The 26,391-nt window shown below is 32.7% G+C and overlaps 1 protein-coding gene across 1 annotated transcript; it reads left to right on the top strand.

The window, feature by feature from the left end:
* Positions 1-1,487: 1,487 nt before the first annotated feature.
* Positions 1,488-26,375, top strand: LOC145317570 (ankyrin-1-like). The gene is made up of 3 exons (XM_080158713.1): positions 1,488-1,604; positions 25,085-25,639; positions 26,199-26,375. Exons 2-3 carry the CDS (start codon positions 25,148-25,150, stop codon positions 26,358-26,360), a joined length of 654 nt encoding a protein of 217 aa, XP_080014839.1. The 5' UTR covers positions 1,488-1,604; positions 25,085-25,147; the 3' UTR covers positions 26,361-26,375.
* The last annotated feature ends 16 nt before the right edge of the window (positions 26,376-26,391 follow it).

The following is a 26,391-nucleotide window of genomic DNA, read 5'->3' as shown; positions in this document are numbered from 1 at the left end:
CCCCTTAAGGGACGATTCTTCGTATTTTCACAGTAGCTTTTCTCCTATTTCTAGCCCCTGCGGGGGGGGGGGGGGGGCTAAAACTGAAGGGCAAATTTCCTAACCCTGCGGAACAATCACCTAACCCAATATAACCTAACTTAAAATAACCTATTAAAAGCCATTTTAAAAATACGACGAATCGCCCCTTAAGGGGCGTTGCCACGAAAGGGACTATACCCGCTTATTCTAAGGGGAGTAGCCGCTAGTAATATATAAATGATTAACAATGTTAAGGGTAAGTGGGTTAGATTTAAGTAATAATAAAATATCCTTTACATTTTGTTTCTATTAAATTGTTAATAAATTAAAATTAATTTTGTAATTAGGTAAAGATTCTCAGTAAATGGTAAAGGAGGTACCTATCCTTCCGTTTATAAACAGACACACAAACTCCCCCATGGAGGGAGGGAACATTTGCCTGTATATAACACTATAGTCTCCAAAGTTTTTAAAACTTTGTTTTCTTATTCGTTGGTTTACCAACTTTGGGGACTATTATTAAATTTTGATTGATTAGTTCATTAAGTTGAGCGTCCGAACGTTTCAACCACTAATTGTAATCATCATTGGGGATGTACATCAGTTTGTGAACCTTTGTCTTATCCCTTTAGATCCCTGCAAACCCCCCCGCCCCAAATTGTGGGACAAAAGTTAAAAACTTACTATTGAACTATTAAATAGAGAAAGGAATGATTAAGATTGATGGTGAAAGAAAACGAAATCGAAAAGAATGTAAAATAGAAAGAAAGAGAGAGAGAAATAGAGAGAGCGAAAGAGAGAGAGAGAGAGAGAGAGAGAGAGAGAGAGAGGGAGAGAGAGAGAGAGAGAGAGAGAGAAAGAGAGAGAGAGAAAGAGAAAGAGAAGGAATGCATGAATGGCGCAACAAAGGAGAAATCCTACTGCATGAGTATATAGAAAGAGAAAGGGTCAAACAAATCTTAAGAAAGGATAAGAGGCCAGGGATCTAAAGGGATAAGACAATGGCCAATAAATTGATGTACATTCCCAATGATGATACTTAAAATGATCCCTTATGTAGATTGAAATGAGTGGTTGAAACGTCCGAACACTCAACCTAATGAAGCGACCAATCCAAGTACCCAAAGTTGTTAAGCCAACGAATAAGAAAAGGTTATTATAAAACTTTGGGTACTAGTGTAATAAACAGCCCATTGTCCCCTCTCTCTCTCTCTCTGATAAGAGGTGCTCCGACGGAGGAGATACATTGTGTTCCAGGTATTGTGCTCTGGGGAGTTGTCCAGCAAAGAGACACAGAGAGAAAGAGAGAGAGAGAGAGAGAGAGAGAGAGAGAGAGAGAGAGAGAGAGAGAGAGAGAGAGAGAGAGAGAGAGAGAGAGAGAGAGAGAGAGAGAGAAAGTAAAGGATAGGAAAGGAGAGAGAAGGAAGACAGTAGCTGTAAAAGAGAAACGTTTGGAGCAAGGCGTTCGGACAGTAGATTAATTCAGTTTCAACTCATCCGTTACAGTGAAACAAAATTGAACCCAATATACTATCTTAAATTCGATTGTTAGAAGGAATACAAAGTGATTTAAATTTGGACAGGTATAATTATTTTTTCATCCTTAAATAAAAAATACGGAATATTTTTTTTAAATATTAAACTTTTAAGAGTTAAATTTACATTGATTTGATATCTGACCTTTTGATATTTATAAATCAAAAGTTTTATATTTTTAATGGATTTTTTGCCTAAATACTCATCAAGAAATTTACTACTAAATTTTTCATTGAAAATTTCTAGCTTAAAAACAATTCAAAAAGTATTTTGGTAAAAAAAGTATTTATGGACAGTTTTGGAGTTTTCCTAGCATTGAAAACTGTAACAAATAAATCATTGTGTCAGTATAAAACAATTCAACTGTTGTAGTCAGTTTCTTGAGTTTTATATATAAAAAAATTAAGAAAAAAACCATCATATGCAAGTATTAGGTCGGCTAATGTCGACTAATTGATAATTTATAAAAGTGGTCATTGCTAACATATTATCAACGATTCAACATGCTATTTATTCTTTAAAATTGTTCGCTTCGTTTACTCGGTACCTATTTCTTGCCCCCCCCCCCCCCCGCCCACACACACTTTTTTCAAAACTTTATTTAGCCTCGGTGGGGAGATCTAACCTATGCGTGTCTAAATTTCTACAGGGTACAATCCATACGGTGCTCCTAAATAAGCTTTACTTAACCTAACTTAACATCAAAATAGATTTTTAAATTAAATTGTGTTTTTTATATTCAAATCGCTGACTATTCATAATACAAAAAAAAGTTGTCACAGCTGACATTTAATAGACATTTATTTTAAAAAATATTTATTAAAACCACTTATGTTGATACAATAACAGCACAAAAGTTTGACAAGAAAAAGTTCATTTCTGTCAATAAAATAAATGTATCGCAATCTTTATTAATACCAAGGACATGTTATAATTTACGAAGCCAAAAAAGCTGAACAATTTTTAGATCTAGAATACAACACATAACACAAAAAGTAACTACAGTAATCAACGAATTATTTATGCTCTACTTCGTTTAGACTCCATATTTATACTGTGTTGTGTATGACTCCAGCAGACGGAAGGACAGACATGCTCTAGTTATATTTAAGCGGCGTAACAAAACAAAATATTTCTAGCTTCACTTTCAATCAGAGAGGGAGGGGACATGGGCCTGTTTATTACTTTAGTCCCCAAAGTTGTATAATAACGATTCGTTGGCTCGACAACATTGGAATTTTTATTGAATTTTGATTGGTTTGTTGATAAAGTTGAGTGTCCTAACGTTTTAACCACTAATTTTAATCTACAGAATGGGAAATTTTGTGTATCATCATTGGGGATGTACATCAATTTATCGGCCATTGTCTTATCCCTTTAGATCCCTGACTTTCAATACGCTTGCAATTCTACTGTAAGCAAATTAAATTCAATTTATGATATTGCAAGTTTTGCAACATTTTCCCCGATACAAAGTGCAAGATGTAAATGTGACTGTTTGCTCATAAAAAAATTCTTACAGGAAAGAGGGTGTAAACCATCCTCCCCCAGATTTTATTATTTTACACCCAGAAAAGAGGGTGTAAACCATTCCCCCCCCGCCCTGAGTCTACAAATTTTATTATTTTACATCCCAGAAAAGTGAAAAGGCTCCTTAATTTAACAGTTAAGAGGAGTTTTAAAGAAGTGATTCAAACATTTTTAATTATTTAATTTCGTAGTAAAAATACTCTTTAATTCGAAATGTCCGTCTTACCGTCATATCTCCGTCTCTTTTTTATTTCTGACCCTTGAACATCTGCTCTACAACTCACTTTGTCCGTTTGCACATCCATATGTTTTGTGCCTCGCTTTTTATTGATTATGTCATTATTAGCTTAATTTATCTCAGTGCAAATATTTTACTTTAAATAAGCCTGTTTTAAAAGTTCATCATATAAACGTAAAAAAAGAAATTATTATTTCTGTTTTCGCGGAAAATTGCCAATAGTATTATGTACGAGAGAAAAATATTTTAAGAATGGATTTAAATTTATAGTGTTATTAGATTTAAAATGTTCAATATCTGTTGGTTGAAAGGTGTTTTTGTTAGAACGGACAAAATCGGTGTTCCATAGATAACGTACAAACACCAGTTTAATACAGGCTGGTAGGGGACATTGGGCTGTTTATTACACTAGTCCCCAAAATCTTATAATAACCTTTTCTTGTTCGTTGGCTCAACAACTATGGGGACTTTTATCAAATTTTGATTGGTTTGGTAAGTTCATTAAATTGAGTGTCCAGGCGTTTCAATCACTAATTGTAATCTATACAGGAAGGGAAATTTTATGGAGATAATTATTGGGGATAATCATCAATTTATCTGCCATTGTCTTGTCCCATTAGATCTCTAATTTTAATAAACTGTCAAAATTGTGTTAATGGCTATTTTTTTGGCAAACCTCAAAATAGAAAATGATTACTTGAACGTTAAAAGATAACAATTCAGTTACTGAAAGAGGAGTTACCATAAGCCTGACGATAACAATGATGGATTTTTTTTGGTTTAAAAGTTTGGATACTGCTAGTTGTAAACCAACTTATTAAGATTTATTTTTATTTTTACAAATAAAAGAAAGAATTTATAAAACTTTGGGTACCAGCATGATTTAAGGTCCAATTACCCACCCCTTTTTTGTCAACAATAAAATTGTCCTAGAAAATTTAAACATCAAAAAGGTTCACATAAGATAAATATGTACCTCATTATATGATGGATTTTATTTTGATAGTTTGACATTCCGAATTATAATTTGACACTGATAATAGTTAAACTTGATGATAATAAAAGTAAAACTTTTAAGCACTTGAAGGAAATGGGACACTAGGATTATCAAGCGACTAAAATATTCAAATTGCACCACTAAATTTTCAAACAACAAGGATGACAACATCCAAAAAAGCGAAGCACTGAAACGGTAGGACAAACGGACATGAACACTTATATAGTGTCAGAACTGAATAATCAGAATATAAATGTATAAGAGTCAAAGCAAAATTGTAAGTAAATTTGTTGAAAAACTGCTTTATACAGGATAATGTTTATAGACATACTTACATATTTAGGACTTGATTATAGAGTTGCTTCGCTTATAACATTATACTTTGTTGTCTCAGAAATCAATATACCAAAAATCAAATCAATCGGATAATTAGATCACATAAAATTTTTTGTTAAAAAAGTAAAAAAAAATCAACATGTTTAAAATGGACGTACGGAAATTTTGGTAATGATTATAGAGTTGCTACGCTTTCTAAATCGTACCTAACTACTATAAAGGAATCACCATGCAAAATTTGAAATCGATAGGACAATTCTAGCATGCCTAAATTAACGAAAAAAGCTATCCGTTACGGACGGACGGACGGACCGACCCTAATTATAGAAAAGCTTCGCTTTTAATTTAAAAATAAAACAATACTAGAATGAGTATAAAATGAGTTTGAAAACTGGTTATGGACTTATTAGAAGTAAATAAATTAGCGGGACATTTCCTCATTTCTTTCAATAGTTTAAGTTTTGCATTTTTATAATCATATTGTCCAAATTAACACATTTTGGATAAAAACAACTCATACTCATACGATTTGGTTTTATTCTAGCGGCAATATCACTCATCGCTGTTGATATTTATCCGGAAATGGTGGGCCAACACAAAATCTAATATCCAATATAAAATTGAAAATTTTGTTATTTTTAGCAAATTCATGACTAGCAGTGAAATATTTAACAGGAAAATATAAAAAATAAAAAGAATTTGTCCAAACCTGTCGACTATTAAAAGCAGCGTTGCGGAGCCGTTTGAATTTGGTGCGGCTCCGGTTCCGGCTCCGGCTCCGCGGAGCCTTCTGTGATGATGGCCGCTCCGGCTCCGACCTAAAATCAGGAAAAACTCAACATATTTTTTTCCCCACGTCTATTTTTGACTTTTGAAGGTTTTAAAAGTTCAATTTTTGATAAAAATGGACTTGAAAAACTTAAAAGGGGCATTTGCACATGACAAAACAGAGTTACCAAATTATAATTTATAAAAAATCTCTTTCTTTATCTAGTCCGAAGCCGGAGCCGTTTTTTAACAAAAATTACGGCTCCAGCTCCGGCTCCGGCTTCAGCAAAATATGGCGGCTCCACGGTTCTCGGCTCCGAGTCCACAACACTGATTAAAAGTATTATTTGTACAATTGTAAAACAAATATGATTTTTTTCTTAAAATTCCTCAAAATTTAGTATAAAGTTTTTTTTAAAGGGGGGGGGGGGTGCTATTAATATTTAGTTCATTTTGCTCACGGTTTACGAGCTTACGGCACCTGGCTCAAAAATCTACAAAGCATTTGTTTTCATCATGGCTCAGAACCGTAAATGAATCGTTCTATAGGATTGAAGCCTTGTCGAAAAAATATTACAACCTTTTTTTTCTTTTAAAGATTTAGCCTCTTTGGACAATTCCATCATGTAATTACTTATCCAGTATGGCTTAGAAACCGATTAATATCCGCTGGATTTGAACAGAATCTCAGCTAAACTGAAAAATCATGTATAGCACCGTATAACAAAAAAAATCCAAGAACACCAGTTTTGTATGCTGAGGCCTTCAGCACCTCGTTTCATTTAAATGTCCGGCGGAAAGCTGTCTATAATACGATGCGATAAATAATTATTCTCCTTCTCACTAAGACAAGAAAGTATTATGCCTTTATGTACAATACATCATCCTAGATCAAGCAAATTTTTAGTTTATATCCTAATTTTTGTTTGTAGTCTACCCTTCCCCATCCAACACAAAAAAAAAACTAAGAGAAAGATTTAAATACAAATTTTAAAACCAGCTAAATTTTAGCTTCTTCTACAAAGTGTTATCAATTTAAGTGCTCCTGTCGGATTCCCATTCCTGCGGGGCTGATACTTAGCCCAATAATCTTTACCTAACCTAAGTTAAAATCATACTTATGAATTCCTGCTGAAAAAAAACGAACATGTTTGGTTACAAATTCCATCCAAATCGAAACCTTAACGTGAATGAAGAAATAACACTATATTTTATTGGAAGGTTGGGGAGAGATACCCCTTCCCCCCTCCCCCCCAAAAAAACCTTTCCTGAACCTATTAGAAGCTTCACTGTAAAGGAGAACCAACCATATCAGTTGAGCGGTTAGCGATATCCTTCACAACAGCCAAAAATACTTACTACTTTTTATAATAGAATATGAAATATGCCAATGGGAGGTTAGCGAGGCACCGCTAAAATATGAGATTTTGATAAATTTTCTTCTTTTCTTCTCACCCGTGCATGATAGATTAATCTATTCAGGAAGAAAGAGTGGTATCAGGCACGGATCTAAAGGGATTAGACAATGGCCGATAAATTAATTTACATCCCCAATTATGATACACAAAACTATCCCTATTGTAGATTACAATTAGTGGTTACAACGTTTGAACTAACTTATTAGACCAAACTATCAATATACAATAAGGGCCACAACAAATAATAAAACGTTATTAAAAACTTTAGTTACTAGTAAAATAAACAGCCCAATGACCCCTCCCTCCCTGGGTATCAGGCGCCTTTGTACATTGTAAAAATGGGCGAATAAATGGTTTCTTTAAAACCAAATATTTACAAAATTGATTAGAAAGCTGTTAGAAACACTTTATCAATGCAATAATCTCTCATAACATCCACGTATTCTATATCCGTTGTAATTGGGGTTAGTCCAAGATGCAAATCATCCTGCTAGCCACTTAGTCATATTTACTGAAGCCCTGATTGATAACCCACAATTCATTCCATAAGATCTAAAGTGACAAGGATGACTAAATCCATAGTGAAGGATATAAAATCTTTAATAAACAAACAGATAAGTGAGTTATATAGATGTTCAAAAGGAAAAAGAAACAGTATATGTGATCATCAAACAATAGAAAATCATTAAACCTTTCAAGAATAAATTTGATGTCTTGTAAAATTTTGTAGCATAGCTGTCAGACTGACGGACCAAGAACATGAGTTTTTGCTGGTAAGGGGTATCTAATAAAAAGCAGCTCTCTCCTAAATAGCAGCCGAGATAATCGAATTACTCCTAAAATTTACAGAATGAATAATTATTGGACGGGCGGACAGACAGACAAATTTAAATATAGAAAAGCTTCGCTTCTTATAAGTAAGTATAGTGGGAAAGTTAAAAAGTGATAATAAATATCATAGAGCGGCTGAACATCATGCTTTTAAATCTTAGTTTTTGTAAATATATATTTCTTAACAATACTCAATGAGATTTTAGTTTCATTTCTATTAATTTCGTATTATTTACTCTAAAGTCTTTGAATTTTTTTTATTTTAAATGAAAGTAGAAAAGCCGTTTTATTACATTTAAATCCTTTCAAGGCCCTCACTGATCTATGTATAAAACTTGTAGATGTACTTACTTAAATTGAGTAGAAATTTCTCAATTTATCAGATTAGTTATGTAAGATAAGAACCTTCACATTTTATGAGAAGCAAAGCTACTCTATGACTAAGCTATGTTCGTCTTTCTGGCATTTAACGTTGAGTAAATTGTTGAATCATATTCTAATAGATTTTTAAAGATTTAGACACATTTAGTCATATTCTTCGTATTAGTAAAATTGTTTCATTTTTCACTGAAATGGCTATCATGATTATATATACAAAAAGCGCAATAGTTATTTACCGCATCGTATTATAAACAGCTTTCTGCGGATATGAAAATGTGCGATTATAAGATTAAAACCAGTTTTTAACCCCGAGATGCCGAAGGCTAATGATTGTACATTTTTATATTCGAAGAAAACTGGATATAATACGATACGATTCATGATTTTTCATTATGGCTTTGAACTGGTTATAATCCACCGAATATTCTTTAAGATATTACTGGGTTGTTATTATTGCGCTATTTATGATGATTATTATCCTTGTGAAGCTTTTGCAAGTCTATCATGAATAAAATGTTCTAATTCTAACAATTTTTTATCGGATTTAAATTTGTCAAAAATATCTTAACAATATTGATGTAGATTACTGTAATTTCTAGTATTGCTTCGAAACTAATTAATATCCGCTGGATCAGAATCGGTTTTTAAGAGCTTTTAAAACCACCCGAAGACAAAAATCTAAAAAAAAATCAGCCTAAAGCCATTCCAGATCCTATATGATGCTTTCCTTAAAAGGAGAACTCAATCAGTTCAGTACTATAAAAAAAATTTGAACTTCAGACAAAAAAAAACTTTAAAATAGGATATCGTCCCTAGTAAAAAGATTTCCTATATTATATGACGGACACTCAAACACACATCTATCTACTTTAGTTTGGGGAAAGTATAAATATTTATAAATATATTTTAGATATTTTATCCTTAAATAGAATTTAAGAATTTACCTTCCCTTAAATAGATTATCAAATTCCTTACTAATGAATGTAATTTTAAGCTAAAGATTGCAAATGATAGCGCAGCTTCTTTATAATTTTGATGTTGAGAGGTTTGCAGCTAGTCTACAACTAGGGTTGTTCTTCTATTCTTTTTGGAGATGCGATTCTCAATTTTCAAATTCTTTGAACGTACATATAAGACTTTTACAGAAATGCTTCGCATCCAAAACTATCTATCTATGCTTGATATAAAGTTAACACTTTATAGAGCAGATTATGAATATTTGATTGATGTGTGCCCCGCAATTATCCAGTAGCAATCAGGCGCAAGACACAATTACTTTAGCTAGGCCCAAGGCATTATTTGTATCCTTTTATGCATTCATAGGCCTATCTCTACCTATATGACACCATATATGGGTAACGCTAGCCTATTCATGGTAATTTGTATGTGATTTGCTAATAGTATATGTTTATTAAAGACATTATGTTTATTGTTAAAGTAACCATGTAAATAATCAGTACAAATATGTATGCCTACAACCATGCCTGATTTACGTCACATATTAACATACAGACATTTAATTGCACAGACAAACACTAAGATCCTGGTCCAAAGCTAATGTTATAGCATGTACCTCTTAAATTTATTTAGTTATTTATTGACTCTCCTACCATCAACTTCTCTTTCTGGCTTTAAAAGGTAATGACTTAGTTGTTTGGCATGCATTGTAGTTTAAATTTAGGACCCTTAGTACTTAGCATGAATTGAGCTTAGGCCTTATGTTAGAATTCTAACACTTAGCACAATTCACTGCTTGGGACTTAGGGCACATTTTCTGTCCTACTCTACTTATGATTTTAACACTTATCCTGTAAATATTTTCATACTTAACTTATGCACTTGTAATATAAATACACTTTATAAAAACATTTTCCTTCCTTAATACTTAATATACTTATATAATTCTGACCGAATATCAAAACCAACCATTTATTCTTAGATTAAAGCAACATAATACTTCGCGTGGGTCTTTTGTTGAGCTTCCACCAGCTCAACCAAATTCGTATTATACTTGTGGGAATAGAGGGTTAAGCATTCTAAACAAACGAACCGACGATGAGAATGTCTATGTGTATTGCAGTAAAAGTAGGTTTTTAGTAGTACTCATAGAAGAGCGGTCTCCATACCTAAATTTGGACAAACGCCCCATTCGCACACACATTTTGACCGTTTAAGACAGCATACTTTAGGGTCTTGACAGCCGCAAGGCTCTGGTTGAATTCAAGTATTGCGACTGCGGTTTAGGGTGGCCGCGGCTAAATGTGGTTTGGATGTTTACCAGGGATCGGAAGCCGCGCGTAAGCCGCGTGTAAGCCTCAGTGAAATCGTCATTTTATCACTGTAAAATTTAGCTGGATGTATAAAACTGTCTCTTTAGTAGACAATCCTTCTTTCAAAAATTTCTTTTTCTGCTCACAAGCAGGTTTAAAACTGAGGCTTATGCGCGGCTGAGGCGCGGCTTCCGAACCATGTGTTTAACTTTTAACTACGGCTAAAAATGCCTGTATTGAAATTTAGTGACTTGGGCTGAGGCTTTGTAATTGGCTTGTTAGACGACGTGTGGCTATTGGTGAGGCTTCTGTAAGCCGTGCGGTTGTATGCATCTGAGGTTGCGGCTGTCGAGCATATCACTTATAATAACAAAGAAATTGTAATCTTCAGTGGTTTATGACAATAACCATGAAAATAAGATACTTTGCTTTTATAACCATCAAAAATTTTGTCACCTTATGTCATTGCTGTGCAACTTATAGACATACTTGTCCTAGTTGTCTTAAATTTCTACATAGCATCCTTATTTATACCCCCAGCTTTGGGGAATTTTATTGCTCCGCTTAAATTCTCAGGATTAAACTTTTTCATTTTAAATTCCTGATAATATACAGAAAATGTTTTTATACTTTTTAAGGAAAGAAAAAGAGTGAAAATTTTGAATTTATATCAAATTTAGAAATTTATAATTCAAAGGATTTGGATGTTTGTCTATTTTTTATGTCTGGTAACTCTAACGGGTTTATTTCTGCTTTTCAGGAAAGCTTTTCTAAAGAAAGTACACTTCTCAAACCACTTCTTTTCTTAAAATTTTGAAATAGAACGGGATGATAACATCCATAAAAGCGAAGCTCTGAAACGCTACGCTTTCTAAATCGTACATAACAGTTATGGGAATCATCTTGCAAAGTTTGAAATCGATAAGACAATTCTTACATGCCTAAATTAACAATAAGAGCTATCTGTTACGAAAATTATGAAAATTATAAACAACCAGAAACTTTGGAGAATCAGCGATTGTAGCATAACAAGGATGACAACATCCATAAAAGCGAAGCACTGAAACGGTAGGACAAACGGACATTAACACTTGTATAGTATCTATATAAACTGAATAATCAGAATTTAAAAGTATAAGAGCCGAAGCAAAATTGTAAGTAAATTTGTTGAAAAACTGCTTGAAGCAGGATAATGTTTATGGACATACTTATATTTTTGGACTTGATTATAGAGTTGCTTCGCTTATAATATTGTTCTTTGTTGTCCCAGGAATCAATATACCAAAAATCAGATCAAACAGATAATTAGAACACTTGAAAATTTGTTGTTAAAAAAGTAGAAAAATCAACATGTTTAAAATGGACGTACGGACATTCTGGTAATGATTATAGAGTTGCTACGCTTTCTAAATCGTACCCAACTACTACAGGAATCATCATGCAAAGTTTGAAATCGATAGGACAATTCTAACATGCCTAAATTAACGAATAAAAGCTATCTATCTCGGACGGACGTACGGACGGACGGACCGACCCTAATTATAGAAAAGCTTCGCTTTTAAAAAAAAGTTATAGACATGTGTTTACAAAATTTAAGTTTTTTTGTCACTAAGATGTCATTTATGAGTGTATAAGGTGTGCATTTTTATTAAGTTTATAAGCATGTGTGTGAAGCAGTTTTTTATGCTAGGGTTGACTCAAACTTATCGACCCTTTTCTTTCATTTTAGTTATAACAGGAAAAAAACATTGGGAAGGTGTTATTTTTTTCTAGGTGATTTTTTTTGAATAGTTATGAACATTCCCTGGGCCCAGGGGCGTCCAAGCTTTTTCATTTGGGGGGGGGGGGTAAAAATTTGAAAATAAATATTTTGGGGGTGCCAACGGCACCCCAAAGCTCATTTTTTTTTTTGGGGGGGGGGGGGAGTAATCCTTATATCATAGAGGTAATTTTTTTTTTTTTTGGGGGGGGGGTAAAAATTGAAAATTCAGAATTTTGGGTGTGCACCCCCAAATTCATTTGGGGGGTGGGTAATCACCCCTTTACCCCCCCCCCCCTTAAACGTCTTTGCCTGGGCCTATAAGAAGCTTCACTAAGAAGCTATACGAACTATATCATACTAGCAGTTAGCGAGGTCCTAAGGTACAGACAGACAGACACACACAAGACATCCTGTTACTTTTATATATAGATATTTATATCTCACAAAAAACCATGAGTGACAGTCATGGTTTAAGATAAATGTGGTAAAAGACAGGCATCTCAAGGGATAAGATAGTGGATGATAAATTTATGTTCATTTCCAATTATAATGAACATAATTGTAGATTAAGATTTTTGAAAGATACTGATAGTTTAAGCAAATCAATTAAGACTAAATGATAAAAATACCCAAGGTATTTACGTATGAGAGAACTCATTTATAAACCTTTTGGTTACAAGTATAATTTTTTGTCCATAGTCCACTCCCTACTTGGGTAAATCTATAATATCAAGATATTATGTAGTGCCAAGAAACTAAATTAATATGATAAACATCTACAACTTATAAAAGATTGGCATAACCGTCCCCCCCCCCCCCAAAAAAAAAGTGATTTATTCCCTCCGCAATATCAAACAAAACAGCATAAAACTTGCCCATTACCAAATGTTTTCTCACTGCTATTTTAGAGGTATTAAGAAACACAAAGCACAGAACACATAAGATCACATAACACGTAAGAAAATATCGTCATCATATATAGACTAGCTACACACCTTAACTTTTTTGGTTCATGTGAAGGAAACGAAGTTTCGGGTTTAGTCGTAATTTCACAGTAGCTTTTGAAAAGTTATTTTAGGTTAGGTAAATGTTAATGATTAAACCGCAGGGTTAAAGCCCCCCGCAGGGGCTATAAATAGGAGATAAGCTACTGTGGAAATATCACGAAACCCGCAACTTCGTTTCCCTCACATGACCCAATTTTTTATGAAACGCATTTATTTAATATTTATATTGGGATATCTGAAAGCTTTTTATAGTGACTATAAAAATGTCATCATACAATAAAAATGACCAATGGTAGGCCAATACACAGACTAAATTAACAATGGCCGGCAAGTTTACATTTTAAATGACAAATGATAGGCCATTATGACGTCAATTTTTTATAGGCACTAGAAAAAAATCTTCGAATATCTGGCACATGTAAAGTAAAATATAGTAATATTCACATGATGTGATATGTCAGTGAAGTATTTGTTTATTTATCTTTAGTACAAGGCTTAGTCTCATACTTTTGCTTCATTTTATAGTAATAGTTATTTCTCGCATCGTATTATAAACGGCTTTCCGCGGATATAGAATGTACAATTATGAGATTAAAACTAGTTTTTTTAGCCCCGAGGTGACGAAGTCACCGGCTAAAAAAACTAGTTTTAATCTTATGATTGTACATTTCTATATTCGTAGAATGCTGGATATAATACGATGCTAGACATCGTTTTTTCGTATGGATGAGAACCAGTTCCTATCCACCGGATTCGAATGAATACGAGAAAGATATTTATCTATACTCGGGATTTATTTACAATAGTGATAACTAGGTTTACGTACAAATGATATAATAAATTAATTGCTAAATTTTTACGAATACAGTGATAACGATTTTGAAATTAAAATGGTTCATCATACTCTTTGTATTTGTGTTTCGTAATGTACACCTCCCCCCTCCTTCATTTATGGTATGGCTTTGAAGACGATTAATATCCGCTAGATTAAGATCGGTTCTCAGCCATACTGAAAAATCATGTATAGTTTCTTATTATACACAATTTTCCACGAATATTAAAATAAAAATTATATTAATACCAGTTTTGTTATCCCCGGCCTTCTCCCCCTCTGGTGCATTAAATAACTATTCTCGTTATTCGAAAATGATCTATACACCTAATCCTTAATATTCTCAAGACCAAAAATATTTATTTGTAAGGTCATAACCTAGAGTAGCTGAGCTTTTAAAAACTCTAACTTGAAAATATATTTTAAAACAGTTTTTCTAGTAGTTAAACAAGATTTTTAATGATAATATTTACATTGTTATGTTTTCTAGAGCTTAATTAAGAACATGTTTGTTTTACATGTAAATATTCACAAATATCAGGGAAAAGGGAATGATATTCTGACAAACAATTCTAATGTAAAATTTCTCCACAACCCCCTTCCCCTTTTCCTCCCCTTCTTACCCACCCCTCTTCAGGTAAATGAAACACTTTGAAAGGTTTCGTGATTTTTTTTTAATAAACTTTAAAAAGTTTCGTGATTTTTTGGTAGAATTTATTGTTAGAAAAGCTACCCCTGCATAAATATATACTTGTAATGTAAGTAGTGGCGTACACAGAGTTGTGCCAGGGGCTGCGTTTCGGAGCCGTTTGATTTTGGTGCGGCTCCGGCTCCAGCTCCGGCTCCGACCTAAAATCAAGAAAAACTCGACATATTTTTTCCCCCTTAAAAAAATACTTTTTTATTTTTGACTTTTGAAGGTTTTAAAAGTTTAATTTTTGATAAAAATGGAGTTGAAAAACTTAAAAAGGGCATTTGAACATGACAAAACAGAGTTACCAAATTATAATTTATAAAAAATCTCTTTATTTATCTAGTCCAGAGCCGTTTTTTAACGAAAATTACGGCTCCGGCTCCGGTTCAAGCAAAATATGGCGGCTCCACGGCTCCCGGCTCCGGCTCCGAAACACTGGCCAGGAGGATGCTAATCTCTTAAGCCAAAATAAAATTTGAGCACCTAAAGTCCACATACTCAAAAGTCCAAAAAGAATAAAAAATAGTGACAAATTGATGCTCAAATATTAACTCTACATATCATATTTAATGATAAATTATTTAAAAATGATTTGTATTTTATTTAAGTGGAAACTAATGTTTTTAATAAATCGCATAACAAATTGATACCACATAAAAGAATTTTAATAATGTAAAAAGTTTAATTATGAAATTATTTATTAAAACTATAACTTTAAGAAATATTTTTCATCTGATCAAAATTCTATACTCTGAGCATGATATATCCAATTACATATAAAGAAGTAAGGTTTTTTTTGTCTGTAGTTTAAGATATAGCTAACCACTGAACCGATTGAGTTCTCCACTTTATGCTACATTATGCATATTTTAACATTTAAAAATTTCGTAGACAAAATTTGTCTAAAAATTCCAATCCCTTTTTTATTTTCTAGTTTTAATCATGGAATTAAAAGGCATTGTCAGTAAATAATTTCTCCCAAACTACTAGAGTAGGAAGTAAAACTTTAGAGAAATACTTGATAACGCCCAGTGTTCTATCCTAGAATATCTTTCACATGCCTTGTGTCTAAATATTGGAAACAAACAAATATTTTTGTAAAATAAAAAAATAAATTTCTGAAACTAAAGAAATTTTTCATATATTTTATTTTATATGCTTACCTAGGGATTTAACACTAGAAAAAAAATAAGTTTTACTATGATATTAACGCCAGCGATATCAAATATATGGCTTTTGTATAATGTTCTAGAACTGAAATAATACCATTTGTGTACCTCTTTTATCTAACGTGTTAAGTGGTACAAGAAGTCCTATAAATAATCTGGAATATCCAAGATCCAAAGATGTATGGGAAAAGCTTCACAGAAGAAAAACGCGTAAAATAAGTCTATTTCGCGCGCATTTATTTACACGGCGAAATAACTATGCATTATTGAGTTATGGATATTTCAGATTGTTTGTAGGCCATCTATTGTTGGATTCAATTTTGTGTGAGCATAATTATACGGTCTACCGTTCGGCCGTTAGCAGCCTTTAAAGTTCATAGATTTTTTTGAAATAATCGGTACCGGGAACATTTTACCGTGAACTGCAATAGATTCCTTTATTCTTTAATATTTCACTAGGGGATTCGCTACAAGAACGGGAATAGAATTGAAGATTTTCTGGCGGAGATTAATCTTGGGGCATTGACAATGACATAGCTTTTCTTGAAATTGCGTAGCTATCGGTCCAATCTGTCTAGGACATACTAGACCTACTTTTAAACATAGAACTCTCTTCTTTCATACATTTAGAAATCATTTTTGCAATCTCAATATTTAAAGTGTTAAAAAAACAAGGATGATTACATCCAATAGTAGTGAAGCTTTTTGAAATAAATAAGCAAAATAAACAGTTAAGATTTTAGAGAATTAGTGAAAGATAAAAAGAATGCAGAAGGTAAAAAAACAATTTTTAATCTCATAAATTAAACATTAAAAGTTGCAACTTTGCTTGAACCGAATGTTCGACTTACATTAATAAGTTTGATTTAATTTACCAATTTTAAAAAGAGTTTAGATGTTGCAGTAATTTAGTGTTACTGAAGGGGGGTGGAACAAACAAAAACAGACAAATATTTACTTTTATAGTGTAGCTTCGCTACTAAAAGTTTTCGTTTTACGCACAATGTTTATATATCTTGAAATTTGTGAAAGAGGGGGGAAAATAAATGAGGGTAGATACAATTAAGGGTCTACAACCCCCTAATACAGCCAAGGAGGGTTTCAAGGTAAAAAAGTTACACCCCACATAAATAAAAGGGGGGTTGCTAGAAAAACAATTGCGTGAGTCAATTTACCAATTTAGGGACGCTTGTTTGGCTTTTGAGTAAGTGGGTGGACACCTAGAGGGGTGTATTAACCCCCCTGATATTTAAAATACACCTCTCTTGTCCTTAATACACACCTAAAGCTCACACCGTCCTCTATTTTTGTTTAAGGGGGCTGTCAAAAATCGTAAGGGGTGTCAAAATTTTTGCGCCCCCCCCCCTGGCAAAACCCTGTGCACGCCACTACTTAACAATAAACTTAACCTTAAAAATTTATTTTTATTCATTTTAATATTACAAAATAAACATCAATATTTTTTTAACTAAAAACATATAGTAAATATAATGGGGATAGTTGATAACAACGTAAAGTTAAATTTGTTAAAATTGTCAACAAGTAATTTAAAAAAAAAACATTAATAATTCAAGTATCGGACTCCGAAAGGAAAGGTCATCAGTTTTCTTAGTTTTGATCTTTTGCCAGCTTGCGCATGACGCCACTCTACATATTTACATGTGCGTGAAATATAGTTTATTCATATATGATGTATATGTTTTTCATGTACTTTTAATCCTTTTAATAGTTTATTGCACAGAGATAGGGGACAATGAGCTTTTTTTACACTAGTCCCCAAAGTTTTCTAATAACGTTTTCTTATTTGTTGGCGTATTAACTTTGGGGACTTTTACTGAATTTTGATTAGTTGCTGTTGGTTTATTAATTTGAGTATTCAAACGTTTCAACCACTAATTGTAATCTACAGAAGAGTAAATTTTGAGATGTACATCAATTTATCAGCCATTGTCTTATCCCTTTAGAGCCCTAATCATTGAGGCTTAGTAAAATATTTTTTTTCATATTTCAAATTCCATATTTTATTCGTACTTTTTTTATGAAAGTTTGTTTACTATTAGGCAAATAAAAGTAGATCAAACTTTTTTAAAAATTAAGTAACTTTTTTCCTTATCATAGCACTTTTAAACATTATTCTAAGCTGCAAATGCCTATATTAAACAACACCCACTGAAGCTGTTATAACTAGAAAATAGTTAAAATACAAGCCTCAGTCGAACAGGCTTTTATTTACCATTTTTGAAACCGATACGCTTTTTAAAATTAATCCAAAGCCTGTCAAACAACTAATTAATACTTTGTTTTTGTTATGTATAGAAAAAGTTAGTTTCTGCCCTCGAATGGATTTTAAAGCCGTAAAGGTTTATTACAAAAGGGTTTAAAAAGCAATTCTATTAATTTAATTTATTTTTGATAGACTTGTGATTGATTTGAATTTGAATGTTTGAATTGAGTCATGATCCGATAGAACTCTGATTTATAAATGCTTTTCAAATTTCTAAATGCCAGACAGATCCCATCTCCGCTTGGGATTTGTTTTGACAGCAAAATATATTTTCTTTGGCATAAAATCAAGTATTTCCCCCCATAAACCCTTGAATTGGCTGGCGGAGTATGTGGACTCTGTTTGTATCTATTTGTTAAAATATTTGTTTATCAAAAATGTATTGGCGGTACCTTGAATTGGTCAGGTTCTAGTATAGAAACCTGAACATAGATTATGAAAGATAATTTACAGGTTTTTAGCCTCCCAAAGTCTAGGGGTGTAATTTTTTGTCTTTGATACAAAGCAATTTTAAATAGACATTAATGTGTCTCAAAATTGAGTATAGTGCCTATATAAAATGACGTCATTCTGGCCTACCATCGATCAATTAAAATGTATACTGGCCTGCCATAGGTACATATGATATCATTTTTTGTATTATATTTTTAATATTTTAATGTCAGGTTTATTTACTTGAATATGACCCAATCCTAAGGTACTCGAATATGTATGAATGTATGTACAATTTGTTTGTGTTATATCTATCATAAATACGGGAAAAATTAAACGAATAAAAAAAAGTTTAACCAATTAAATAGAAAGCTTCACGTATATAAAAGTTAGGTACTCCTATGTATATGAAGAAAGGCATACCTATATTTTGAGGTATTGCAGTATATGCCCAATAGAAATTTGAATATGAAAACAATAGCAAAACAATAGAGAATGCCATCCAATATAATAAGGCCTTTACACCAACAACATCAGCACCACTACAAATAGTCAATCTTATCATTTAATGTAGTTAGATTTTTTGGCTGAATCTTAGGATTTCAACAACTACTGAACCAATTGAGTGTTCCATTTTAGAGTAGCTTCACATAGGTCCTGGGATGGTTTTGGGTTATTTTATTTATTAGATTTAAATATTGGAATTTTTTTACCATCGCTTCCCCTACGAATATAGAGCCCCTAGACGCTAGGGGCACCCACAGCCGCCAGTTTGTAATATAGGTCCTGGTTATCTGATATTAATCTAATTTTTTTAAAGCCTGTTTACCTATCCTTAGATTCTTGGTGGTGTTTATATGCACAGTTTATGTATGAAATATTTTCTATATGCAAAAATAAACACTGTTTAAAGTAAAGTTTCTTGTTTTTGTTTACTCTTTACTGTTTACAATTTTGTCAGTTTTTTTGACTAGTGTGTGAAACAATTTTGATAACGATGAAAAGAAGAATTGGAAAAGGGTAATTTTGAAATTAATATTTGTTTCAATTCTACTTTATAAAAAAAAATAGTTGCTTCGCCTTTTGCCTCTAGAGGAAGGCGAAGGAGATCAGGAAAATAGGCTTAAACCATCCAAACACATTTATTAAGCTTCCCTAAAAACACCAATTCATATCAGCAGTTTCCGAGATCTTTGGCTTTAGGCAAAAAAATAATAGTAAATATTTAAGGATAAATAAAACTTCTTATAAAAAAAAACTAAATATCAAATGTTAAATAGATAAGAGATTTTCTTCTGCCTTCTCTATTTTAGAAAGCTTCACTTAGGTCCTTTGTTGGTTTTGAGCTATTTGAATTTTAGATTAATGTCTTGCTACAGTTTTAAGCTATTTTTATAACCCCTTTTTTTCCTTTCAAATACAGATTCTCTATATGCTAGTGCCGTTGCCGCTAGTTTATGAATATAGTATCATCATTTTCATATCATCAATGTATGATATATATAAGTTGGGTGGGTGAACACGTATTTCTTACCTAGCATAAATCATAATTTAAAATCCTATATATAAAGTAGTAAGCTTTTTTATCAATAGCGAAGGATCTTGCTAACCACTGAACCTATAATGTTCTTCTTTGCAGTGAAGCTTCTTACAGGGCTAAGGAAGGGTTATAACTAATTTGGGGGAGGGTATCTCCATCCTTCCAAGATTTCGCTTCATCAAAATTTCCCCTAACAGTAAGTGCCACTAGAAGCTTCTGGGAGCGTAACCGCTAGTTTTAGAATAAAACAGAATACATGAATTTCAATTTAGCCATTTAGTTCATATTAGATATATTGTCTGAGTAAACTAGGGGTAACAATTATTTTGTGATGTTTATTTGCAAGAATCCTGGATTTTAGGCTTCCTAATAATACAAAGGATTAAGGTGGGGGGTGGAATATGCTTAAATCAAAAAGAAGGACTCTTCCAATGCCAGTCTGTGTAATAAAAACAAAACTAATCCCACATATGATAATGTTGTATTATATTGGGTAGATTCATATCATATACAATCATATGTATATTATTCTATACCACAAAACAACATTTTATTGGGGAGCGTAGCATCTCTGTAGGCGTAATTCTACCTTGCTCAATTATACATAGATTATTTACTATTAATTTTATAATGATATTATTGTTTTCATAAAGCTTTTCATAGTGCCTATGAAAAAATGGCGTCAAACTGGCCTAGCATTGGTCAATTAAAATGTATACTGGACTGCCATGGGTAATTTAGTCTGTGAATTGGTCTATCATTGGTCATTTGTATTGTATGACAGAATTTTTTATAGGCACTATAAAGAGCTACTGTTCTCAAATCAGTTTCTCCTTACCTTTCCAGGATCCATATGAGGCTTAATGAATACTGAAAAGGTCCAGCGACTAATAAGATCTTTTTGAAAAGTCAGATAGAGAGTTTATTTTTATTTATAAAATTGCTTATATTTTTAATTTTTCAATGTTCGAAACCCATAAAAATATTAATATAATTTGCAAAAATAAAGATTTTATTTATCTAATCCTAAGTATGTATATATATTCATCTATGGATACTTGAAACCTTGTATTTAATAATGTCTGTATGTCTGGTTGGTGTCAGGGATTTAAAGGGACAAGACAATGGCTAATAAATTTATTTATATCCCCAATGATTTTACACAAAATTAACCCTTCTGTAGATTACATTAAGTGGTTGAAACATTTGTACACTCAATTAAATAAACCAACCAAACAAAATTTAATAAAAGTCCCAAAGTTTTTTAATCCAACGAATAAGAAAACGTTATTAAAAAACTTTGGGGACTAGTGTAATAAACATGCCATTGTCCCCTCCCTCCCTGGTCGGTGCAGTTTATGTAAATGAATAAATAATCATAAATAATTTTTGCTGTATATAAAACAGATGGAAGTGATAAAAATGCTGAATCATAATATCATTTATTAAATCAACTTATAGTGCCTTATAAAAAATGACGTCATACAATACAAATGACCAATAATAGGCCAGTATACATTTTACCATTTGTCAAATACGATGTATACTGGCCTATCATTGGTCATTTTGTATTGTATGACGTCATTTTTTTTAGCCACTATAAGCTGCTTCTTTCCGTTTTCTTGTAATCCAATTACATAAAGTAGTAAGGTTCTTCATTTATAGGGAAGCTTCACATAGGTCCTAAAATAGATATAAGATATTTTACTTTTAAATTTGATTTTGTTTTTTTCTGTCCATCCTTTTATCTTCGCATAGAAACCCCTAGATGCTAGGGGCGCAGCTGCTAGTAACTTGGCATGGCACGTAGCGGTTCTGCTAATTAACGGGTATGCCATGGGATCAAAGCTCGGCCTAACACCGCGTCAAAACTAAAGATGTTAAAAATATTTCCATGCTGCTATGTGAGATGTGAGATATACTTACTACTTAGGTAGGAGAAGTGAGACTGCCTTGGCTTTAAAAAAGGTGAAACTTATTACCATGCATAGTTATGACATACAGACAAAGTTTTTGCAATCCATTAAAGAGTATTCATGCACTTTATTTTCTAAAAAGCCAAAAAAAAAATATTAAATTTATTTCAGCTGTGCTTTTTGAGAAATAATATTTTCTTAATATGAAAGTTGTAAAAAGTGAAAACTTTATTTGATTAATAAATTTCTGAGAAACCAATATTGATTAATGACCAAGAACGTTTACATTTCACAAAGAAAATCCATAAAGAGCCTTATTGACTTTTTAAAAGCGAAGCTTTTCTAAAATTATTGTCGGTCCGTTGTACGTACGGTTAGCTCTTTTCAGAAATTTAGATCTGTTAGAATTATTTAATCGATTTTAAACTTTGCATGATGATTAAAATTTAAAACAAGCGAGGCATCTCTATAATCAAATCCTAAAGATAAAGATATTTCCTTGTTTTGCATTCTGTATATGCACAATTTTGCAACAAATATAATTCAGTTTTGTTTAGACTTACAAATTAATATTCTGCTTATTAAATACTGACACTCTACAAGAGTTATTGCTTGTTTGTAATTCATTCTGATTTTATTGCTTTGCTTTATGGATATTGTCACCCTTGTTCTTTAACATTTAACCTATCCTATCAATATTAACTAAAGACTTAATTAATTTAATTTCAGATATTCTTGAACGAAAAAGAAATTGTATAATAACTTGACTTTTGTAACTAAGCATCTTGTTAACCACTTGACCATCATGACTCTCCTTTGATGGGAAGATCCTCATGGTCCCGTAAAGTTTTTTTTTTATTTTATTTCTTATACCCTTCCAATAAAAATCGCCTCTATAAAAAAAAACATCTTCTAAATACTCTAGAATTTAAGGTAGTGAATTTCTTCCGGTAGGCATATTTAATTCAACATAAAATTAAAAGTTTTACAGAATATTTTTATAAGAAATCACGTCCAAGGTATAATAAATATTAATGATTTTATTGGGTTCAGGATATGTACTATTATAACTAGGGCTAGGTGGCCGCGGCGGCCTTTCAAAGAAAGTCAAAGGATAATTTTTTAAACAAACGGTAGCAGCAGAAATATTGCCTGATTTTGCTTGATACTTGAAAACTATTTGACTTTAATTCTCTAGTTTTTAAATATAGCTGCTCGGGAAGCTCTTTAAAGTGCCCATAAAAAATGTGGTCATACAATACAAATGACCAATGATAGGCCAATACATAGACTAAATTACCAATGGTAGGCCAGAATGGCGTCACTTTTTATAGGCACTATAAAAAGCGTCGTTGCTCGGTTGCTGATCCCTCTAATGTTGATGGTCTTTTGTCAAAGTAATGACAACTGTTTTGTTAAAGTCAAGCTTACATAAATATATTTGGCTTAATTTTGTGATTATTTTAAAATGAATTATTGCTTTTAAAATAGAGCCATTAATTAATCTAAAAAACTTTAATTCGTATTTCCGAAGGATATCTTTAATCGCTCGAAGTCGATATGGTCCTTTACAATGTAACTTCAAATAGGTCCTAGGAAAGTTTATATCTATATTAGGGAAGTGTAACACCACACTTTCAAGAGAAATCGCCCATAGAAAAAAATACCCCACAAAACCTTCGAAAAGCAAAACTCAACAAATCAACCAAATTATGAGGATGCTATGCATTTGTAAATTACTATGCCAGATCGTGAAAGTAATCGCAATTTAATCAAAAGGATATTTTTTCCAATTAAAGCATAAATTCAATGTATAAACATGATTCATTTGATTTGTACTTATCCTGTCTTAACATTATCATGTTATAAGTCATAGAACAACCATTGCATAATATCTCGCGGACATAAAATTACAATAAAAAGCTTCTCTTTTTAAAAAGCCTTGTTTTGTTAAACTTAGCAAAGTTGGCCTATAAATTACTAAATTAGCTGGAATGAACAAAACAAAACATTTGCATAAAAAGTTGATTATAAAAACTAGTCACTAGTAGAGGTGTGCAAAATGGGGGTGTATCTAACCCCTTGGCAAAATTATCTAGTTTTTTTTTCCACCCACAACTGTATGTCTGTCTTAATAAATCACAATATGTAAGTACTAGCGGCTACGCCCCTAGAAGCCTATAAAACCTTTCCAGGACCTATGAGTAGCTATCCTGTAAAGAAGAACAATAAAATTTCAGCGGTTAGCGATATCCTTCATTACAGACAGACAGACATCCTTTTACTTTATTATAAGGATATCACATGATGTTCAGAATGTGTATCTAATTTCATGTGTATGTTCCACAAACAAAAAGACACATTTTTAGAGTTTACATGAAAACACCCAAAGGCTTATACTTTCCTGACTTTCAAAATAGCACCCCCCCCCCGGGAAAAATCCTGTGCACGCCACTGGGCACACGTATACATATATGTACATAAACACACACTTTTAGATTATAAATGACCACCAACTCTAATAAAAAGAGGGAATATGAATAAAATGCAGGGAGGGAGGGGACATTAGCCTTTTTATTACACTAGTCCTCAAAGTCTTATAATAATGTTTTCTTATTAGCTTAGCTTAACAACCTTTGGGACTTTTATTGAATTTTGATTGGTTGGCTCATTAAGTTGAGTGTCCTACCGTTTCAACCACTAATTGTAATCTACACAAGGGATAATTTGTGCATCATCATTGGGGGTATACATTGATTTATCTGCCATTCTCTTATCCCTTTAGATCCCTGATAAAATAATTTCAATAGGTAATTCAGCCCCCCAACACCACTCTTGTTTTAAACATATTTACATATATTTAGAATAACTTTAACTCTTAGTATTTGTATGTTATCAAATACCTCTAAAACGATGGTCTCTAAAGTATATCTGTTTGTCCGTCCAGACTTAAAGTTTAAAGATTTTTGAACAGCTTAGCTATTTTAATCTGAATTTCATTTTTTTGTGGCTAAAACTAATAGAAGTTTATCATCAAATAAAAGTTGCCATTAGTTTGGTTTTTAAGAATATTTAAATATTTGTATAGAAGTATTTTTAATAAATTTATTTTTTATTTTCAGATATGAGCTTATGACCTGTTGTACCTTACAATCTTAACCTTGGTGTTGCTGTGAGTGTTTACCATGACTGTCATCCTGTCCACGTCCTGCAGATCCAACCAGGATGACAAAGAGGAGAAGAGCACGAAGCCCACCCGGGCAGAGTTTCTTGTCAGCTTTCTAGTTGATGCCCGCGGCGGCTCCATGACCGGCTGCCGCTCAACCCAGCTGCGAATGCTAATCCCCCCACGGGCTGCTGAGCAACCGGTTCGCATCACGTGTCGCCAACTGCGCAGTGACAATGTGCTGCACCTGCCGCCGTTAAACGACGGCGAGGGGTTGGCCAGCCGGATCCTGCAGCTGACGCCGTGTCAGTTTTTGACGCCGATTTTGCTGGAGCTTCGCTATTCGACCCAAGACACATCCGACAGAGAAATTGTTATCTACAGATGTGATTCTGGCAAGAAATGGACACTTCACACAAATTGTGGCTCAGATGAAAATCTGAATGCCTTTATGTCCACAAGTGTTTATGATTTATCAAAGATTAATCCAAGTGAAGATTTTAAAATTCAGGAAAAGTTTCAGTTTTAAAAACCTTAAAGATTCAAAAATTTAATGATTAACAGTTTATATTGACCAAATTGAAGGAGCATATAGTGTCTAATAAAAAATGACAATAAAAATAAACCAATGATAGGCCAGTTTATTTTGTAATTGGCGTAATTTTTTGTTAGGCACTATAAGCTGATTCGACCAAATAGTAATATGTATTTTATTTTCATAAAACAACAGCATTCAATTTTTTAAATGCGCAAAAGTTTTTTTAACTTAAGCTCTTTCTTTATAGTGCCTATATAAAAAAGAGGATGAAATTTAAAACTTTTGGCCTAAATATTCCAAATGACGTCATATCAGACAATTCCATTATTCTAATATGACGCCATTCGGGATTTTTTGGCCAAAATTTTCAAAATTTATCCCTTTTTTTACAGGCACTATAAAGAGCTTTCCTTTTAAGATCATTTAACTTTTCCCCTTAGATCTTAAAATTCCTCTTTACCTAATCCCACCTTCATTTTATTCGGACGATTTCAATTAACCTTAATGATTTTAAAACTGACTGGTAAAATAGATAACAACAACCAGCCTGCCCCGCTATTTTGCCCTGGTGTGCCGACCCAAACAACAGATAGTTGAGCTGGACGTATCCGGCGGGACTGTCCACTCTACCATGTCACCTGGTCTCACATGTACCTTCCCACCCAAGGCTCTGACGAAGGGAAGCAGCTTATAGTGTCTAATAAATAAATGACGTCATACAATAC

Source organism: Acartia tonsa, chromosome 4 (genome assembly GCF_053477335.1).
Source record: "Acartia tonsa isolate MP-2025a chromosome 4, ASM5347733v1, whole genome shotgun sequence".
Lineage (NCBI taxonomy): Eukaryota > Metazoa > Arthropoda > Copepoda > Calanoida > Acartiidae > Acartia > Acartia tonsa.
This window is presented reverse-complemented; position numbering and strand designations above follow the sequence as displayed.

Bases quoted from the DNA above. Each gene is read 5' to 3' on its own strand.
- LOC145317570 (XM_080158713.1), top strand. From the start codon at position 25,148: ATGACTGTCATCCTGTCCACGTCCTGCAGATCCAACCAGGATGACAAA. The intron at 25,640-26,198 runs GAAAAGTTTCAG...CTGGTAAAATAG, and splicing joins GTGAAGATTTTAAAATTCAG to ATAACAACAACCAGCCTGCC.